Here is a 21,458-nt window from a genome sequence, read left to right as displayed (position 1 = left end):
GGGGAGATGAAAGAGAGAGACGGAGAGACGGGCGGGGGGGGGGGGGGGGGGGGGGAGAGAGGACAGAGAGAGAAAAAGGGCAATGATAGATAGACGGACAGAGGGAGAGATAGAGAGCGAGAGAGAGAGAGAGCGAGAGAGAGAGAGAGACAGAGAGAGAGAGAGCCGAGAGAGAGAGAGAGAGAGAGACGGGGGGGAAGACAGAGAGAGAGAGTGATAAAAGAGAGACAGGCAGCTTGTTAATGCGTATAATACAATCCGTATGTATAGTCGCTGCAGGAGAAGTTGCCTTCATAAAGCGATAAAAAAAATAAAAAATGAATACTCCTCTGAATCACCGTTATGTAAGAATCAGACAACTCCTAAATGTATTTGTGGTGGGCTGCGTATTGTCTGCTCACGCCATTCGTGAATTCGCTCTATTATGTTTTTTTTTTTTTCACACACTGATCATTTGACTGCTGGACAAAACTATTCAGAAAAAGAGGGCGAAAGGACGCTAGGCCGGCTTGAGCTCCACTGCGATAAGAAAGAAAGAAAATGGGGATGATGTGAGAATGTTGATTATGATGATGATGCCGGGAAGATTTATTTTGTAAATTGATGTACAATAGCGGGTTCGCCTTGGCACACGAGGGAACGTGCCAGATACCGTGTTGTCTGCAGATGCTGTAATTAGTGGCCTCCTACCAGTTGTACGAGTAGAACTGAATACCACTACCTCAAGAACACATTGACATTTTCCAGTCTCGACACACACAGACACACAGACACGCGCACGCACACACACACACACACACGCACGCAGGCAGGCATGCACATGTATACAAAACATGCACACACACACATAATATTTAAACTGGAACAGTGCAATCAAGGGTTGTTGTGACGGTAAGTGTGTTGCCATGTCAATTAGTGACCGGCGACTGTTGAAGTGGTCGGCTATGCTCTGTCATACACTGGTGGTCCAGTGTCTGAGTGTGTTTGTGTATGTGAGGGAGGGATACACATAGAACGAGAGAGAGAGAGGGTAGCTATGTGTGTGTGTGTGTGTCTATGAGTGTGTGTGTGTGTGTGTGTGTGTCTGTGTCTGTGTGTCCGTGTGTTTCAAAGCCGAATGCTTTGCTAATGGACTCCAAGTGGTGGTGGGAGGTAAACAAACACATGCAATGGCTGCTGGAACTCACGTACACACACACACACACACACACACACACACACAGCCATAGACGTATACTGCTTTTGGGGGCGTAGAGCTGAGAGCAAGACGCAGAAGAATAAGGAGTGGAAGGCACAGAGAGAAAAACAAGAGGGACTCGAAGATTTCAACCATTTGGGGGAAGAGAGAAAGTTTTTCCCTGTTCCATGTCATTGTGTTGTGAAATCCAGCACACATAGTATATTGCTTTGTGTCGTTGGCCTTCCGACGTTGTTCAATTCCGGACTGTCACAGCGAGTAATACAAAAGGAATGACACACACACTTCAAAAAGGGACATTTGGCACAGGGTCAAAATGTGCCAAACGCCGCTCTATAGTCCAATTATTCAGGCGACGGTACAAAACGCGTCTTTCCTTTAATGTTACTCGTTCAATGTCAAATTGATTTAGGTTACACAACCGCCATTCCCGAATGATCTCTGTCGAGACAGATATCCAGAAATGAAGAAAGGAAACAACACCTTGTGTGTGTGTGTGTGTGTGTGTGTGTGTGTGTGTGTGTGTGTGTGTGTGTGTGTGTGTGTGTGTGTGTGTGTGTGTGTGTGTGTGTGTGTGTGGTGTGTGTGGTGTGTGTGTGTGTGTGTGTTCTTGCATCACATCTGGTTTGTGGTCTATAATAAACTGCCAAACCTTGTTTGGTGAAAGCACACTTTCACCAATGATGACCATACTGGAACTGTATTGCGCTGTTGTTTTGAAATTCACAAACTTTGCCAAAGTCTTGCATCAAGCTTACATTCGCACTAAGTACATGAGGGGTTGAAGCCTACTAGCGTGTTTACTCAATTCCCACACAAGAAAACCCCCACAGAAGCACAAACGAACGGCGCATTCACTAGTACCACACAGACGATCGGTCGCAGAACAAACTTGATTACAAAGATTTATACAGACAGTTGTCCCTCCTTGAATGGGCGTGATGGATAAAGAAGGCCTGTAATATAAGTCATAGAGTGTAAGTCGACGCATCAAAAGAATGAAAGGCATTTAAAAGCCGTGACACTACTGGCTGTATGGTAATTTGAGAAGCACCTGGTTGGCAGGTACTTTTGTCCGCGTTCCACTCCCTGTAAGTGCACGCTTCTGTGTGGTACGTACCTGTGACGCCTTAATAAGACAATTTATGGTATGGTTGAAAGCTATGCAGGATGCTAGGCTAGTTTGCCAGGCTTGTAAGATTCTGGGCTGACAGGTGTCTTCGCTATAGGACTAAGACTGGAGCAGTATTGCGGCTATAAGGTAATCCTATGCTAGTAAACTAAACTGGTATGCTATGCTAGTAAGTTTCTGGGCCACCAATGTTTATATGAATGTTAATCCCCAAGCACAGACTGCAGCAGTATCATCATCATCATCATCATCACTGCTATAAAATAATGCTATGCAAGTTACATTCCGGGCTGACAATGTTTATATGACTTTTGAGACGCTGGTAAAAAAAAACAACCTTGAGCAACGTTGAACCTGCACTATGTAACTTTTTGACTGCAGCCTCTGTCAAAATGAGATTTCTTTTTTTTTCTTTCTCTTCCGCAGAAGTAATTGATTCAGACTGGGGACACAACACAGCCTGGTTTGACTGTGCTGTGGATCAGCTTCTTTTGGGGTTTTGCTGTTCAGACACTCCTAATTTCAAATCAAACCGAACAAAAAGGCGGTGTCTTCTAGGAAACAAAGTTACGACACAGCGGGGGCCTGAATACAAATAGGTCAAGAGCCTTCGGTACGATGGCCCTCCGTTCATCTCTTCACCGACCAAAGATACACGGAAAAACCCAAGCTCCAACTACTACTATTCATTCAGTAAAAGTCCTGCGGTGCAGAGTAAACGCAGCGCTAATGAGGCCGGGGGTGGACTTACTTTGCCTCCGTACCGGTAACACAAGCGCGTTTTCAGCCCCACTCGGGGTAATTTACCCGAGGCTGACTTCAAAGCACCAGAGGAAACCATTACTAGTCTTGCCCCTACTTTACTTTGTCTCAACTGAGGCCGACAGACAAACAGACACACAGACAGACATTCATCTAATCACACGCTCGTTTCAAAAGGGAAGTGGTGGTGCCGGTGTGGCAGGGAAATGATATGAAATCATTTCTTTAACAAATATCAGAAAGGAACGAGTATGTATAAGGTGCACAGCCTTGTTGTACACGATGGGTTTGACAAGGCACTACTGACGGAGACTGGTATTTACACTAGCTAGTTGTGCAATTCATTTAATTACCCTTTGCCCAATCACCTTAGACGACTAATAAAAATCATGAACTAACAAAGGGGACGACTGTACACGCTTACGAATCACAAAGCAAGGATCGCACAATGCTTTAAGTATTATAAGTCTTACAGTCATTTCTTGCAACTGACATTTAAATTGCTATACGTTCAGGGACGACACTTACACTCCTTAAGTGAGCAAACCCCAACACAAGCGGTGGTGGACTGTGTGTGTGTGTGCAGGAAAAAAAGGACATTTGCTATTGGTTGACTACGACAGAGGGGGGGGGGGGGGTATTGCACTGCCCAGCACAGTCTCTTGTCGTTTCTGAAGATGATTGTGAGGTGGATCTATACAATGACATTGATTAAACACAAACACATCATTATGTTGGGGTTATAACTCAGAAGTAGGATTACACTTAATCTTTTTAGGCGGCAGAGCAGCTCAGAGAAAGCAGGGGCCACACGGCGGTGCAATTACGATTTTGAAATGTGTTCAAAAAAAAAGTATTTTTGGATGCATGCACGTTTTTTTTTTTGTCCCCTCCAGACGTCATTTCATAAATGGAGTCGCATTTCGGCGTGACATGATCGGAGCGCAACTGTCAAACGAAATGGCACCAAAGAACTGCCGCGTGTCGTGTTTGACGAACGTCTTAAATGCCGCTGCTTGAGTGCCCTGCGCGCGGTGATGGATGACGGGAGACGGATGCAGCCTGCCGCATGTGGGTTGCCTGCCGCATCCCGTACACCCCTTCCTGGTCCTGAGGGAGTACTGTGTGTCTATACAGGGTGGCTCACCGACCACTGCAAGGGATTTCAAGGACCCCCCCCCCGCCCCCCCCGCCCCCAAACCACTGGCCTCGGATTCCACGGAAATCCACTTTGTTTTGAGGAGCTATGGCTATATAACTCAGGTATGCACGGCTACAACACAAAAACAGGGATGAATAAGGTATAAATAAAGTGATAGGGTATTAAACATTTATTGCGGCTGCTGTTTGGTGAACACAAAATGGAAGATGAAATCAAATATTACTAGCTGAGAGAATTGGGGAAATGGAGGAAAAAACAAGTTGACAAGTCATGTCATAACAACGCTAAGAAAGATAGACTCGTGTGACAATGACTAATTACAACGGGCGGAAGGGAAGGAAGAGGCAATGAGAGAGAGAGAGAGAGAGAGAGAGAGAGAGAGAGAGAGAGAGAGAGAGAGAGAGAGAGACAGAGACAGAGACAGAGACAGAGACAGAGACAGAGACAGACAGACAGACAGACAGACAGACAGAGAAAGAGACAGAGAGAGAGAGACAGAGACAGAGACAGACAGAGAGAAAGAGACAGAGAGAGAGACAGAGACAGACAGACAGACAGACAGAGAGAGAGAAAGAGACAGAGAGAGAGACAGAGACAGAGACAGAGACAGACAGACAGACAGACAGAGAGAGACAGAGACAGAGACAGACAGAGAGAGAGAAAGAGACAGAGAGAGAGAGACAGAGAGAGAGAGAGAGAGAGATTAAATAGATAAAGCGACCAATTAGATGCCATACTATTCTGCTCAAGCTGGTGTACCATGTGACCCGTACCGTGTGTGACATCAGAGCGGGTCAACTTGGCCACGATATCAGTGTGAAAGAAAAAGGAGGACACATCGTTCAGCATCGATGCTCCTCTACGCCTGTCACCAAAAAACAACACACACGCGCACACACACACACACACACACACACACACACACACACACACACACACACACACACACACACACACACACACACACACACACACACACACACGCACACGCACACACACGCACACACACGCTCACACGCTCACACACGCTCACACGCTCACACACTCACACACTCACAGGCCGCTGCATGCTTCTACTGAGAACTCACTGTACATTTGAAGTGGAGCGGACAGAATGCTTTAATTCATTCGCCATGGCGCATGAATTTTTTTTCTTTTTTTGGGGGGGACTAGGACACACGGGGGGGGGGGTGGGGGGGTGTGGGGGGAGACGAATCCCGTTTGATATCAAAGCCACGTCTGTTGTATCAAGAGAATGTCACATGCTGCATGGGTTTGAAACGAGATGACACAGACACACACACACACACACACACACACACACACGCATGTCCCGATTCAACCCAGCTCAGTGTAATGTATCGCTTTCGCACATGAACTTGAATGTATCGGAAAGCAATACATAGGAGAGCATAGCGTGTGTGCGCGCACACACACACACACACACACACACACACACACACCACACACACACACGTAAGCGAGACATTAAAACCTCCCCTGTCAGCAGCAGCAGAGCTCACTAGCTCAATGGTTGGACAGAGGCACCGTCAGGGCCTAGATTTCACATGTACGTGTACTCAAATAACATGTCACCTTGGATAACCCGAGTGCTCTGGTGAAACCCCGCCAGGTCCCATAAGTAAAGGCAGAGCTCAGTTGCATCTCCGTCACGACTCACCAAAGGTAAACACGAGACAGCTGGCAACCAGAAGAGTAAAATATTTACATATATTTTTAATAACATTTCCCTATGAATCCTTCCACCACAGATTGAGTCTTGTAAATCTAATTTTTGCTTTCATAGAGATGCACGGCAAACAATTTAAAAGTAAACCTTTTGATTCAAAAAATAATATTTATATGCAAGAAGGGCTTCTTGGCCGAGATGGAATCTTTTGATGGTCCTGTCTCATAATGACAATATACAAAATCTAAATAGAACAAAGAGCGTTCCAATTATCGGTGGGATTCTAGAATTTGTTGTGCGACGAGAACGTCCTTTTTCAACCGCTGAATGTGAAGTCGTCCATTGCGGAGTCATTGAGTACATGTTTGTTTAATGTGGGAGTTGAAGTAGGCTGTGGGAGATGGGACGGTATATGAGAAAGAGAGAGAGGGGCTGCTGCTGTGGTTGGAGCCGTGTTGAACAAACTACAAGCCTTGGATTCCTGTCTTTTTCCACTGGCCTCCACTGGCATTGCACCAAGCTTTCAAGACGTGAGGAGAGCAGATCCACAAACTATTTGCCATAGAGAAGGCCGGGACACCCGCCCCCTTTTTTTTGCAGCCTCACCAAATATCACATTTACCTATTAACATCTTGGTTTCTTTTTTGTGTTTAAATACCCAGCGATGCATTTACAACGCTCATTTTGAGTCAACCAGCCGCATGCTAATGTTTTTGCTTGGCGTTCGGAGATCAATTTGTTTGTCTCGCTCGTAATTAATGAATGTGGGTGTCCACAAACGTCACTCTCTGGTCTGATAGTCGTGTTGCCTAATTGAAACCGCGTGGGACAAAGTGAAGTTGAGTAATGCGTCTCGACGAACTGACATGTCAACGCCTGAAGAGGTTGACAAATATTGCAAAAATAAATTATAATTACCTTTCACACGCTTTGCTAATTTGGAGCAGATACAATCTTAGTTAGTATAGTAAAGGGGGGGGAGAAGATATTTCCATAGTAGCTTTAAGCCACAAGTTTGGGGTATAAATAAGAAAGATGAGCATGGAACGGTGCTACAATGAAGGATTTGCCTGGTGACAAAACTCAGAAATCTCTGGTCAAATGATGTTTAAAGCATGTGTGCCTTTGTCATGAACCAACGATAAACATTCCACAACAAGATAAAGCACTTTCAAAGGCACCATCCATCAAATAAAACGGCAAACATCAAGTCATTTCAATAACTATCAAATTTTCCATCTAACATGAAATCAGACCTCCTGACTCTATCAAAACTCTAACATTGTCAAAGCTCTTGGCAGCCACGGCCATAGCTTTGTGGCGGGTGCATGATTGTATTTATACTGGAATCCTCTTTTTTTCGTGTCTTCACTCAAATGCAAATGCTCATAAGTCTCACATACACACGCAAAAACAAATGTAAATTCCTTTACTCTTACTGTCGTATACAATGAGGAGTTCGAGACAAGCACGCACTCTCTCAAGCACACACAGGCATGATGCCATGTGATCTGGCTAGGCATTATGCCAATGGCCAAACATGTCACTTAGCAGAGCGAGAGAGAGAGAGAGAGACTCACAGAGACAGAGACTGAGAGAGAGACAGAGAGGCAGCAAGAGAGGGAGAGAGCGGGAGAGCCAGGCAGTGAGACAGAGAGAAAGAGAGAGAGTGAAAATAGCTGAGAAAAAAAGCGACAAAGAGAGGTGGGGAGAGAGGCAGTGAGGGAGAAAGAGGGACTGAGAAAAGAATGAAAGAGAGCATGAAAGAAGGAAAGAAAGAATGAAAGAGAGAAGGGAAAGATGAATAGGCAGTTTATGCGTTAAGTTGTTTCGTAAGAGTGCCCTCCCTCAAGAAGCTTCAGTGCACACACACAATGAAGGCCGCGCTGAGCCCTGCATAGTTATTACCCGCCGTGTTTTGGGGTAGCGTGGTTGGGGTGAGGAGTTTGCGGGGTGGGGGTGGTTGTAGTGGTGGGGATGATCGGGGTGATTCGGAGAAACCGAATCACGTGACCCATGTGATCTCATGTGGAATTGTCGGGAGGAATATGCCATGTTTACTGTTCATTGTCTTCCTTCTTGGAAGCCTTCCTGACGCACTTAGCGTGCCAAAGAGCCGGAGAATGAGCGACATGCAACGGCGTCCAATATGCAATGGCCCTTTCTTAGTACTTTTTCCCACTCTCCACTTTCTACGGCGTCAACTGGTGCCTTAGCCTGTTGTCTTTTTCGTTGGCCGACTTCTGGTTGGGAACTAGAGATGCCATGTCATTTTAAATTTTCTTTGGCAAAGTTGTGCAAAAGTAACATAACTTCCTCCAAAATGCCATACTGCGAGAGCAGATTGAAGTTCTATAGACTATTGATAGTATGGGTGGGACAGCTTGTATAACCCCGCTTATAATCACATACCTGCATACAAATACCACATCCCCATCCAGTCAGCCATTACCTAAGCACATTAGCTAAGTATAAGATGAATTTGGGCCGCATGAAATGGCTCACCTTAACCCAGAAGACCCAAGAAAGTCCAAGCAAATCATTGTTATAGAGTGCTCTCTTCCGAGGTTGTGTTGCAAATCTGCGATGTGATTGTGGGGTTAATCCTTAAACCAGTTCTATGACATTTCAATTAAACTAGGGTGAAGTGATACAGGTCTGCTCCTCAGAAGACCTCAGAACACCACCAACAGACAAACAGTTCCTCTTCCGTCAAACGGTTGGATCGAGCAGAGTTGTGTTCACACTAGTGCGGAAGATATGTACCAATCCGTCCTTCCACAGAACTTTGTAGGGTGCAGAGACATGCAGAAACCAAACGCTGAGGTCCTGAATGTAACGCAATGCAACACTGTGGGTTGAAAGAAATATAAGACTCAATGCCAAGCCTTGGAAAATCGAATCCCAAACAAACAAAGACATGCACCCGCTACACTCCTCTACTGTGGCTATGGTTGCGTTGAGGGGGAACTGAAGTCCATTAGGGGTCAACCAGGGCAAGGAGGACATCATGTCTTCAGGACAACAGCATTTAGGGAAGGACCCACTAGTGAGCTCTAGTGTTCTAGATCCAACCTTTCTCACACACACACACACACCCACACAGGTTTGGGGAATCAATCTTACCTGTCAATCCCAGGAGCATGAACGCTATGCTTCTCAATGGAGGTGAAACATAGGGAGGGACAGAGCAAAGAAGGAGGAGGATTTTATTATATTTTCCAAATCTTGCATTTCTGCTCTCTCTTAATCACATCATGATAACCTAACCTTAACCAGATCAACAGCAACAAACATTACTTCTTTCCAATAACAAACCCGCGTACAACCCAGTATAGGAGACGATGAATGAACCACGATGCATAGAAAATGATACCACGATTAACATTGACATGGAGTAAGCTCTCAAAAGGTGTGTTGTCACTGTGTATATAGTTGTAATATATCTGACACTGTAAGCCGAGTTTGGGTCATAACCGTTCAATACGATATGTGAACTTGTACTGCATCGTTATCAAATTTAAAGATCATTATTAGACACATCCCAACCATGTGATATTATATCATACTTAAAGGGCCCTATTCAACCACTTCAAATGGCTTCATCACTGGGCTGATTAACACAATTTGATGACCCATGGGATATCATGCAGTTCAAGCTTCCTTGAGTTACTACACTGAGAATTGATATGAACCCCGTCCATTTACCAATTGGGAAGAGGTTTTGTAACATTTCGCATCTCGGGTTGCATTGCCTCAAATGATGAAACGCAACCTCTGACTGTTTGTGGATAAAAGTGAGGATTAACAACGGATGGGCAATGCAAGAAGTGTCGCAATTTGGCAAAGAATCAATCATTGTGGAAAAATAATTAACTGTGCCCTTCTTTCAGGTATGTCAAGAACATGTTCCATCAGACTCCTTATTTAAACGGACTGCTAACCCTCCTGCGGATGGACTCATGTGCTGATGACTGTTGCGTGGACGAAACGGGCCATGTGCGCTATAAAGTCCAAAGTAAGATTCATCTTCCCCGCCGGGTGTGTGGTCGATTTACCAGCACGAGTCATGGTGATGGACCAACCTGAGAGCCTACCAGTTGGTACAGTCCACCGGGCCCCTTAAATAATGCACACGTGCAGAGATTACTGGCTGGGAGTTCGGGAAAGAGATTCTATTGAACTTGTCTCATTCCACATTGCATTAATTTGACTGCTACTGAAGCCCACCGTAAAGTGCGTCTAAGCTAGAGCTAGGCTCAGCCCTACGTACATCATTAGGTGTCGACAGACAACAGGTTCAAGAAATCAACCTGGAATGTGATACGTCGCCATTGGCACCTTGATGTATCAACATTGTGTAGAATGTCCAATGATCATCATGATGATTTATTATTTAATATCTCCAAGTCATATTATCATTCTCATTGTAATGTCAGGAGGCAGAGGCACGCACGCACATGCGCACGCACACACACACACACACACACACACACACACAAACACACACACACACACACACGTAGATAACTCTTTTAACACTTCAACAAAACAAGAGAGTTCCAGAAAACCCAAGTATGAAAGACAAAGACTTTCATCAACACTTGTCAACGAGTAAGAACAAAGCCCGAGTTTGTTTGGCAAAGAACTCAAGAGCTTCTCCCCAGACCTCAGCCTATATGCTCCATTCTGCACATCCATCATCCCTATGTCGCTACCTCATCCCATGCTTCTATTTCCTTATGTGGAAATCCACTGCATTTTTCTGATGTGAAAATCCACTGCTCCCTTGTACTCCTTCCCTTGGCTCCCGGCTTGTATGACACCATATATGGAAACATGCTAGCTGCACACATTCAACATACCAGCTGCACACATTCAACAGGCCAACTGCACGCATTCACCTCCTCAGCAACTGCAAGGGTAGCATGTTGCATCTGTACTGTAGGGGAGGGTGACACTTTCTTAACTCTCTCCTCTCCACACTTGATTTGATTCATATATAGAGTATAGGCAAGATAATACTTTTATTTTTCATTCAGATGTTATCATCAATTTCTCCCATAAGAGCCCCAAGCACACTTCTTCACAAGTCACGTACACACACCCTAATTAAGGCAGTACAGTAATGGAAGCACTTCTATCAGCTCTTGCCATTAATGTTGGGGTTGGCGTGCCGGAGAGGTTATACTCTACAAGTGCTGTCGTCTGGTCCCAAGGCCACAACATTATTATTGACTCATGATCTTATAGGTGTCTCCCAGGCAATTATACAAGTTAGACCACTTCTCCACTCTGTATTTATTTATATACATGTGTGTGTGTGTGTGTGTTTGGGTGTGCATGCACGTGGTTCTGAGTGTACATGTGAGAATGTGTGTATGTGTGTGTGTGTGTGTGTGCGTGTATATGAATGTACGTGTGAGAATGCATGTGCGTGCGTGTGTATATACGCACGAGTGTACATGTGAGAATGTGTGCACGTGTGAGTGTACGTGTGATAAATGTGTGTGTGTGTGTGTGTGTGTGTGTGTGTGTGTGTGTGTGTGTGTGTGTGTGTGTGTGTGTGTGTGTGTGTGTGTGTGTACACACGTGTGCATGTGTGAATATGTGTGCATGGTGTGTGAGGGTGTACGCATGTCAATGTGAATGTGTGCGTGCGTAAGTGTGAATGTGTGTGTGTATGTGTGTGTGTGTGATTGTGAGGTCGGCCCAAGTGTGAATGTGTGTGTCTGTGACTACACATTTGCAAATGTCCACGTATATGGTTGTGTTGTGGTGTCCGTGTGTGTGTGTGTGAGTGTGTACACGTGAATGGTGAATGTGTGTCTTTGTGTGTGCGTGCAACAGCAAAAAAAACGCTTTCTCTCCATGAGACTATCCTTGCCCGCAGCCACAGGCCCCCTTGTGGAATGTTGTATAGAGCACAGCCTATAGAGGGAGGGCATCCCAGGACATGGCACACACACACACACAGTACACAAAGACACACAAAGACATTCTCATACGCACACACACACACCCACACACACACACACACCCACCCACAAATGCAACACTGAAACACGCAAACATACACAGGAACAAAAAAACGCAAGCAGACATTCACACAAGGCCACGGGTGCGCACACACACACACACACACACACACACACACACACACACACACATTCACACACACAAATGGAGACGCACAAACACACAGGCAAATACAGCTGTTGAGAACCATCACAAACCTTTGGCAGTCAGCCAAGTCAAAGACGGGTAGCGTTGAAGGCCCTGGTTTAGAAAGAAAGAGAGAAAAAAAAAGCCCAACACATTTTCCATGTATGTTGTGTTAAACATTGAAGAAAGAAACTTGGCAGCACAGACGCGCATTACTCCGAAACGATTTCCCGGCAATGAGGGGGAGTAAGAATATCATAAATACTGAGATAAGACCTGTCTTTGTGTTGCCTATATAGCTGACACATGAGTCTGTGTATTAAAATGGGTCATATTTATAGGGGAGGAAATGGCATGTGTTTTGTCCTTGTTGTAGTGTACAAAATTGTTTAGGGCTGGGGTGCATGTGGGCCGTACGAACCAGCATTACTCACAATAGTGGGATTCAAAACTGTAAAAGGCAATTGACAACCAGCTACAGCATTCAGCCAACATAATGCCCTCAGCCAGTTTTCAACTTGATGCTAAATTAGCTAAACACGACTAACGGTTAACCACAGCGATTACTAAGGTCAGACTAGCTACGCCATGACCAACTGTTGGGAAGAATCGGGTGTCTTCGTTACACATTGGACTGAGTCTACATGCTGGGGCAGCCTATTCTCAGAAGATACCTTGAATATAAGATCACAACGACAACATTTCCACTGTGATACCCCTGTTAAGAGGGTGGTGATTTTACATTGCGAAGGCATTGTGTAACTACATGCAATTGTGTATTGGAGTAAACAACACAATGCAAGAAGTCAGTGCTGTCTGGCTTCCAATAATAAATAAAAAAACAGTAGGAAAGAGAAGTGCTGAGGAAGGGAGAGGAATAGAAAGGGAGTTGCGTCAAGATGGAAAGCAAAGAAAAGTGACAGGAAATGAGCACTTCACCGCAGCTTATGTGACAGCCAGCCACATACTGTATAGCGTAAGCGTGCTGCTGGAGGCTGGCTTGCCCCTACGGGTTCACATAAGGTGAACAGCCCCATAAACATCCATAGCCTATCTATGGCAGGGTCATGGATAATAATAAATAAATAACTCAAAGCAAATCAAATACAGAGAGCTGAAAAAAATGAAAATGGGTAGAGCTGAACTGTTGGTTTGTCCAAGAGGCCAAAGGATTTCTAATAAAATGTACATGTAATGCCATTGTCCTATTGATAATGTTATTTAATTTAGTCATCTTTCTCTCATATGGTGGCTTTTGAACTCCGTTGACTATAATGTGTTAATAGCTGACTAATAGAAGAAGAAGAAAAACAGCATCCATCAACCTATACTTTTCCAACTAATTTGCTTTTAACTCTTTAACCAAAATAAACCATAGACAACCTTGAAACACTATTAAAACGGTTAGACTGTTTTTAAAAACCATCGTAGGCCTTTATGAAGTGCAGTAACACTGTACAGGGTATTACGCTAAAACGTCCAATAGTCCACGTGATCATGACAGGATGACCCGCAGCGGAACGGTACAGTAACGCGTCCATCACCTTTGACAGTAAGGAACACCACGTTATCCTATGTGCCCGAACATGTTAACCAGACAGACATCACGCTCCGGGTCCGTGTCCATGCCCTAACACACACAAAACTTAGCTTCATGGAGCAAAAAACCATCACGGATGGACAGTGAGCTCCCCCTTTTTCAACCCAGTGGGACTAAACGAGCGACATTAGGACACTTTCTTCGGGGGGAGAACTGTGACATCTGGTTGACCATTTGAAACCTTATCGGGACAGATTCGAATCGCGGCTGCTGGGGAATGCTGTCGATTTTAATCAACACAAATCATTAGCATACACGTACAATAATGCTATATGAAGTGTGGTCGCGAGTGAATGTAGATCATACGGCATCACGGGTGGACGTGAAACCCTTAAAAAACATACCAACACAAAAGTTCAAATGACTAGTTTAGCTGCCCGGTGCGAGCAAATGCCCCATATCGCATTGCCAAGTCAGCAAAAATATCTGGCTAAGTTTCCATATCCTGTAGTAAGGCGATCGATCAGACAGAAAAAAAACGAGGTTGCGGGCGAATAAAAACACACACACACGTAAAGCCTCCGCACGAAATGTATGCGCGAGTCAACAAGACATAGAGAATATTTACCCCTGTATGCGGCTCCTTCATAAAAACAGTACGTGTCCGCCGTGGGGAGGGTGGGGAGGGTGGGGAGGGGGGGAGAGGAGAGGGTGGAAGAAGAGGAAGATGTGGGTACCGTATACCCCCCTCTCAACACCTCTAAAGTTTGCGGGGTACCTCTGGAGCAGGCCCGGGCTTCTCTCGCCTCGCCTGTTCGCTTCACTCTGGCCGCTCGCCCCGCTCGCGCCCCATCGTATCAGACGACACTGTGTGTTCGCGTGCTCTCTCTCTCCGTTTGCAGGAAGTGAACGCAGCTCACATGAACGGTATATGAACTGCGTGGTGCCTGACATCACTCACCGTTCGGTAAAGACTTTTTTAAAGACACAGACGTTTTGTGAAAGGGGGGGGGGGGGAAATATGCCGGGTGACACTCGACTTTTATTTTAGGATATATACAAGTCGGTGTGTGTGTGTGTGTGTGTGTGTGTGTGTGTGTGTGTGTGTGTGTGTGTGTGTGTGTGTGTGTGTGTGTGTGTGTCGATTCTCACAGCAGCACATCACCGTCGTATGGCGGTAGTGGTGGATGGGGTTGCTGCTGCGCGCAGAAATGTGCACCTTTTTTATTACCGACGCGTCGGTCGGGTTTAAAGGACACTCTATGCGAGTTTAAAGGTGTACTGCTGGCATTTCCGAGCGGCGCGCCGGGTGATATATTATACCGTGGCCCGATGCGATAACATTTTATATAAACGGCGACAGGATTCACACCTCCCGCTTCTAAAACGAGGTCAGCGGTGCGCCATACAGTCAGCAGGTCTGCGTGTGTCGTTATCTCACGGCCCTATGTTGATTACAGTGCTATTGTTTACGGAACAGGACATGTGTGCCGCTCCCCGTAGCCTATATATCAACTCAGTTACATTGAACTTTACCCTCGCCGAAACATAGGCCTACATGTTTCTAATCAATGTAATATCTCAAATATGCGCTTAATCACAATATAGGCTACTACTTTTCAAATATATCTTTAATTCCTGTCTGAAAAGTAGGCCTATATGCTTGCTGGTATTGTGAGTTTACTGGTTCGTTTATTGGTTTCTCAGTTGAGGGTCAAAGTCACCAATGGTTACATAACTCTATAAGTTCATACAATTCCAATATTTTGGGAGGTGGCTCCATCAAAGTATCAAAATATTTCCATATTTTCAGCCTCTCCAGGCTATATACCCTTTTGAGTTTCCCTGCACAACTACAAGTCAGCCTGCCGTTTCTATTTCACCTCGGTACTGTTGAGACATTTGGATCTCACTCGGCTGAGAGTGTGATGCATATGCGTTGATCCGCAATACAATAGCGTATTGTTGAGCACCGATTACCCGTGCGCGGCCTTGAGCCATGCCAGTCTCAAGCAGATCCCGAAGAAAGCAGGCCACGCACCAGCGTCGAAGCATCGAGAGCACTGCATAGACCTGTACAGTCCACCACTGTCTCTGGGGCTTTACCTACGCAACGCAATAGCCAAATAATAATAATAACAATAACAATAATAGTAATAATAAACGTTTTTGTCGTGATGAGGCCTATTAGGCCGTGTCCGTCGAGCGCTAATTTTAAGGAGAGAAGGTGTCAAGGTCACAGAGTCGATGGTGGTCTATATATGCTGTCCTCATTTCAAAGTCTTCGGCCCTCTTGTAGAGATGTATGCATACTGAGGCTATATAAGGTGATTGGGACACAGCCACGGCCATTGTTATGGTTGGCAGAGATGGGAGAGTTGGGTCGCGGTTGGTCATTGTGTTCTGAGGAAAGCCAAACAGAGGAGCCTGTGAGAAACATTGTGGGCCCGCTTTTGATGGATGTCTGATAGAGGCACCAAGTGTTCGTCCGAGCTAATGAGTGCAGAAAACGATAAATCCATTCCATGTAGTCGATTTTCAGAAAAAAAAGAAGAAAAAACCGAGGATGAAAATCACAATTTCTTATTATGTTTTATTTTTATAGTTTATTGTAAAGAAAAACAAACCAAAATGGACTGTTTATTGTTTGGTCAGAAATGCCAAATGTGTTGGTCTCCGTTTTAGAACTGAAAATAAATAATTTGGACAAAGCAAGCAAATTTAGTTTTATCACACCGGCCTCTAGCTTGTAATAATTCCATCGTTCTTTATAGGCCTACGTGTTGCCTATAAATGGTTCATGTGAACCACCATGAGCCTACCCCTTTCCAAGGTCGTGTTCCAAGTGAAAACGTATTTGTAACTTAACTGTGCATTGGAAATAACGTAATTTGAACGTAGAAATACAAAACGAGTGAAACCACAATCCAGTGCAATGGCTCATACAATTATAAATAGTTTTAATCATTTTACGATCGACATATCAAACTGTAAAAACATAAGTGTCACATTAGGCTTGCCTGGACATTACATTGACGAACATCAATTAAGTTGTTTATTTTGTTGGCACACTGTGGCTTCGTTTTACAGCCCATAATGAACATAGTCAAGCCAAGTTATCCCAGTTTGACAATCACTGTATGATACTGCCCCCTAGTTAAAACTGAATTAACTGCAATTTGAGAACCCAACGGCACTGACGATGTCATTGACACAAACATACTACTGATTTAAATCGTACAGAATTAAATAATGACATTATTTGATGCCAGACAGTCCCTTTTTGTAAGGCAATTAGAACAGGTTGGTGGATCAATTTAATCTCGAAGCTAGACCATTAAAAACAGGATAGGACAGGACTGGTAAATCAGATGGTAAAGATACATACAACACAGTTGGAATTCAATTATATTTTGGAACTCAACCATGGTTAGAAATAAAATAAAACAGACTAAATAAAAATACTTTCTTCAAGACGGATGGATTGAGTTTCAGACAGCCCTTCAATCAGTATGGTCTATGCTGTTTCACAAAATAAGTTAATACAGCACAGAGTGCCTTGCAAAAATATTCAACAACAACCCCCATTAATGTGGTCAGGAGTCAAACTATTTGTAAGTAGACGTGTACAAAGAAATCGAAATATTGAAATATACTGCTTTCATAAGTATACCACACAGTAATTGGTATAGATGCCATTTGCTGCAATGGCAAATCTTTACCCACTTTGCAACCTTGTTTGGGAAGTGTCTTTCATGGCAGATTTAGGGTGTACAGGCTGGTTTGGTGACGCACAGGTCCTCGAGACACGTGCGTTTTACCGCCACTGAAGGACGTTCACCTTGTTGAACCTCATGCTTGAGACCGATGAACTACTAACAGGGGAACTTTCTCCCACGACTCACTGATGCAGAGTCTCCCCTACACTGTAGTGCCTATCCGTTCGTCCCTCCATTTGAGCAAGATGTCCCCAAAGGTGAAGTATGTGCAGTGTCAGGTTTATGGTCAGGCACGTAGCACTTTGAATAGAGGGCACTTTGTATAGTTGGCGAATCCAAATCCTTGTCCTGCATCTTAGCAGGCAAATTCTTGATAAGTTTTACATTTTTTTAAATAAAGAATTTTCTTTTTAATTCTTAATTTAATTCTTTTTTTAAGCCTTCTTCATAAAATAACACGAAGACCACACTTGAATTGACACTTGAGTTTAAAATAGTACACAACTCCAGACAGTGTCTGGTCGGTGTGGCACAGCTTCCACTTGCATGCTTGAATGCATAACATTTCGTCTTCCCATTTCCACACCATTCCTTTAGAAAGACAGTGCTACCGATACTTATTTAACAGGCGGGGGCATTGGCCAATGGTTGGCCTACCCTGTATACGTTAAGGCAACATGTTTCAACTGTGGGAGAAGGAACTTCTGCAGCACAGGGCATTTATACACCTGCGTGACCAGCGTATTTCATGTTATTCACAAAAACCAGTGGCACTTTAAAACAGGGTCACATGTACTAGGTAGAGTGCCCACAGTGCCCTGTTGCCCATTTAGTTAATCTAGAGAGGTAATGTGGAGATTTATTTTCCCCGTTGACCAATCGATATGTTGAAGATTTCCTTGACTACAGCCCTAAACATCTTAAGCATCATTAAGGACATTCTAACTCAGGACAAATCTGATTTCAATGGGGTTGAATATTTTTGCAAGGCACTGAATTTTACACAAACCATCTGAAGGGAGACCGAAACTTTCAGTCTCTTTCAGTCTCTCACACACACATACGCGCACGCACACACACACACACATACACACACACACACACACCTAATCCACCATTTGTACCGTCGTCGTCGTCCGTTCCGTCCTTCAAGGCTCCTACATGTCCACAAACACCATGAAGCACCAGCCCAGCCCGCCCACCAGGAACATGGTGACGTGCATGCTGTAGATGAACAGGTCGTTGAGCGCTCCAAAGTCCAGCCGCCGGTGGCCCAGCAGCAGCAGGATCACGGACAGCTTGTACTGGAGCCGCAGGAGCGCGCGCACGCCGGCGTACTGCGCCAGGAAGAGCGCCGACAGCGCCACCCACAGCAGCGACGTCACCAGGCTGCAGCCGAAGTACAGCAGGAAGCGCAGGAAGCTGTACATGCAGCGCGAGCGCAGGTACAGGTCAAAGTTGTTGTACTTGGTGGCGTGCGCCAGCTGGCCGCCGCCGCGGGACGCGCCGCAGGCCGAGTGCATGCACGTGGTGTGGGGGCCATGGAAGCTGCGCGCCCTCCGCGGGATGGGGATCACAGGCATGGGTGGGCCGGCCGAGCCCCGGGCGAGGACACGCACCGAGGGGAGGGCCGGTGGGAGCAGCGGTGGTGGTGACGGGCGGGCCGAGTCCTCTGTTGTGTTGCCGTTTGCGCCCCGGGCATTAGCATTATTGGGTTGTTGTTGTTGTCGGTGAACTCAGGGGTGGCTCTTGTTTAAAAGGAGTACCTTGGTGGTGGTGGTGGAGAAATCCTCTGGTGGCACGCGGTGCCGGTCCTCAAAGTCCTGGTGGGGAAGGGTCGGGAATGCAACACCAGGGTTCTGTGAGGAAGACAATCGGTGTTACTCAGGTGTTATTGGGGGTATAGTACGCATTTGGGGGAACCCTTGTATGTCATTTAACATGACATTGGCCCATGCACCATTTGTGAGTATCTAAACGGTGGCATGATACAGCACCTTCAATTGGAATATTAAGAATCCTGCATTTCAACATGGACACGTTTAGACCCTGCAAGTCAAAACAACACAAGCTACAAATGGCTCAGACAACTCGAGGAGTGCTTTAGGCCATAATCAACAATCCAAACAGAAAAGCAAAAACGTGCGAGGAGTGGTAGCCTACAAAGCACGCTGCCTATAACCACTGCACCACCGTTCCTGCGTTATTACATACATATTCGCAACGCCTAAAGAGCTGTGGTTGTTTCCTCAATGTAGGCATGCATTCAATACATAAAATGGGCGACCCTTGTTGAGATAACATGGTTATCGCGCAATACAGAAGTTACTGTTAACGGTTTTGCACGATGCATCTATTATGACTTAAATTGTCAGGATCTGATATGCATATATATATATAAGTGTTTTTAAATGAAAACAACGTTGATTTATCTCACATGGAAAAATCCTCGAACGTCTCCATCACCACCATGCAACCTCGTACAGCGATGACCCCGGCATGTAACCGCATTTCAATTAAAACTACATTTTTACAAAATGCAATAGTTTTCTTCCACGTTTTTAAAAGTGTTAATGTAGTTTCAGCAAATAATTGTGTGATATCTAACGACGGTAGCAGGTACAACACTAGTGTTTACGACACGTCGCAAAACACAGCAGTCATCCACGATGACGGCAGACGTGAATTAAAGGTATAGCGTTCCAATAATTTCGCTGAATAAATGCTTATTCATTTTAGTATATATAATATAATAGATTATGTGGCGAAATATGTGACATATTACCCCCAAAACATATCTCTTAAAACTTACCTTCAGCCTTAATGTTTGTTTTTTTGTCAGACTGCTCAGACTGACATTACAGAGAGAGAGAGAGAGAAAGAGAGAGAGAGAGAGAGAGAGAGAGAGAGAGAGAGAGAGAGAGAGAGAGAGAGAGAGAGAGAGAGAGAGAGAGAGAGAGAGAGAGCGACAGAGAGAGAGCGACAGAGAGAGCTATACATTATGTGCAGTGTCTGTCCTTGAGCCAGCAGTAAAAAATTGCCTTGTTAAGACCCATTAGGCTAGCCTCATCTTCAACTTTCTCTGCACATCAAGTCACCTTCAGTGTTGGGATTTATGAGCTGGCCAAATGATTACATCTCAGTTATATGAAGCTGGCAGGGCATCTGTGGTAGATAAATTATAAACATAGGCAGTTTAAAAAAGTAGTTTATTACATTCATTAATAGTGTGCTGAATTACATTGCTGGTTCATGGATTTAGATGTATAATATGCAAAATAAATTAAACAAAGATCATCATATTTGATCAAACATACATAAACACGTCAAGAGAGGATTAACATTTTTTTCCAATTAAAATTGCTTGAAGTTTATGATTGTTTTTAGTAATTAAATCCACAGTGTTTTAATTAATTAGTGGCAGACAAATATCTGTGGTAAGCATTGGGCACTAAGATTTAGCCCCTCTTAACTTCAGGGTGATTCTTACCAAAACAGCACTAAATCTTTCATGCACATCGTTCAAAGTTCAATTCCTAAATAATTCCCACAAAAAGTTTGTTTTTAATATGAAAGCAACACAATGTTCTGTGTGGTTGATTTAAAAAGCTATACCATTTAAAAGTTGAAGGTTCAATGTTCGCTCAGGGTAGGGAGATCTGGTCAATGTGGGGGGAGCAAAGCAATTGTTAGGCCTTTGACCTTTTTTAATAACTAATTTCAGTGCTGCGTTGATTGACAAAATCAACACAGCAACTAGTACAACTAGAAAACTAGTACAACTAGTAAAAGCATTACAAAAAAACCCACAACATACAAATTGCTTAAAGGTTTTTTAACTAATTCTTCGAATTTCCTTGCCTTGGTACGAAACAAAACACTTCAGCTGTTGGCCACTGGGGAGAGCTGTTTCCTAAGCATTAATGTCATCTAGAAAAGAGATTCCCTCTTTCAGTGAGTGAAGGGCAGCCGCATTTTGTCATATTAAAACAAACACAAACACGTATACACACACACACACACACACACACACACACACACACACACACACACACACACACGCACACGCACACGCACATCGTGACACTA

General features: G+C 44.5%; 2 protein-coding genes across 2 annotated transcripts in view; both read right to left on the bottom strand.

Annotated features, from left to right (window-relative positions):
* Positions 1 to 14,531, bottom strand: part of nacc2 (NACC family member 2) — a 28,715-nt gene extending 14,184 nt beyond the window's left edge. Inside the window, 1 exon segment of the mRNA XM_084482909.1 lies at positions 14,279 to 14,531. The gene's annotated coding sequence lies outside the window, so the exon portion shown is untranslated.
* A 1,787-nt stretch (positions 14,532 to 16,318) lies between these two features.
* tmem250 (transmembrane protein 250) lies at positions 16,319 to 19,992 on the bottom strand. Its single transcript, XM_084482868.1, has 2 exons — positions 19,807 to 19,992; positions 16,319 to 19,228 (listed from the first exon to the last, which is right to left on the bottom strand). Exon 2 carries the CDS (start codon positions 18,950 to 18,952, stop codon positions 18,527 to 18,529), a length of 426 nt encoding a protein of 141 aa, XP_084338994.1. The 5' UTR covers positions 18,953 to 19,228; positions 19,807 to 19,992; the 3' UTR covers positions 16,319 to 18,526.
* Positions 19,993 to 21,458: the final 1,466 nt, after the last annotated feature.

The sequence above is a fragment of the Micromesistius poutassou genome, assembly GCF_964030765.1.
Source record: "Micromesistius poutassou genome assembly, chromosome: 18".
NCBI classification, from domain to species: Eukaryota; Metazoa; Chordata; class Actinopteri; order Gadiformes; family Gadidae; genus Micromesistius; species Micromesistius poutassou.
The sequence above is the reverse complement of the archived record's forward strand: the minus strand, read 5'-3'. Positions and strand labels throughout refer to the sequence as shown.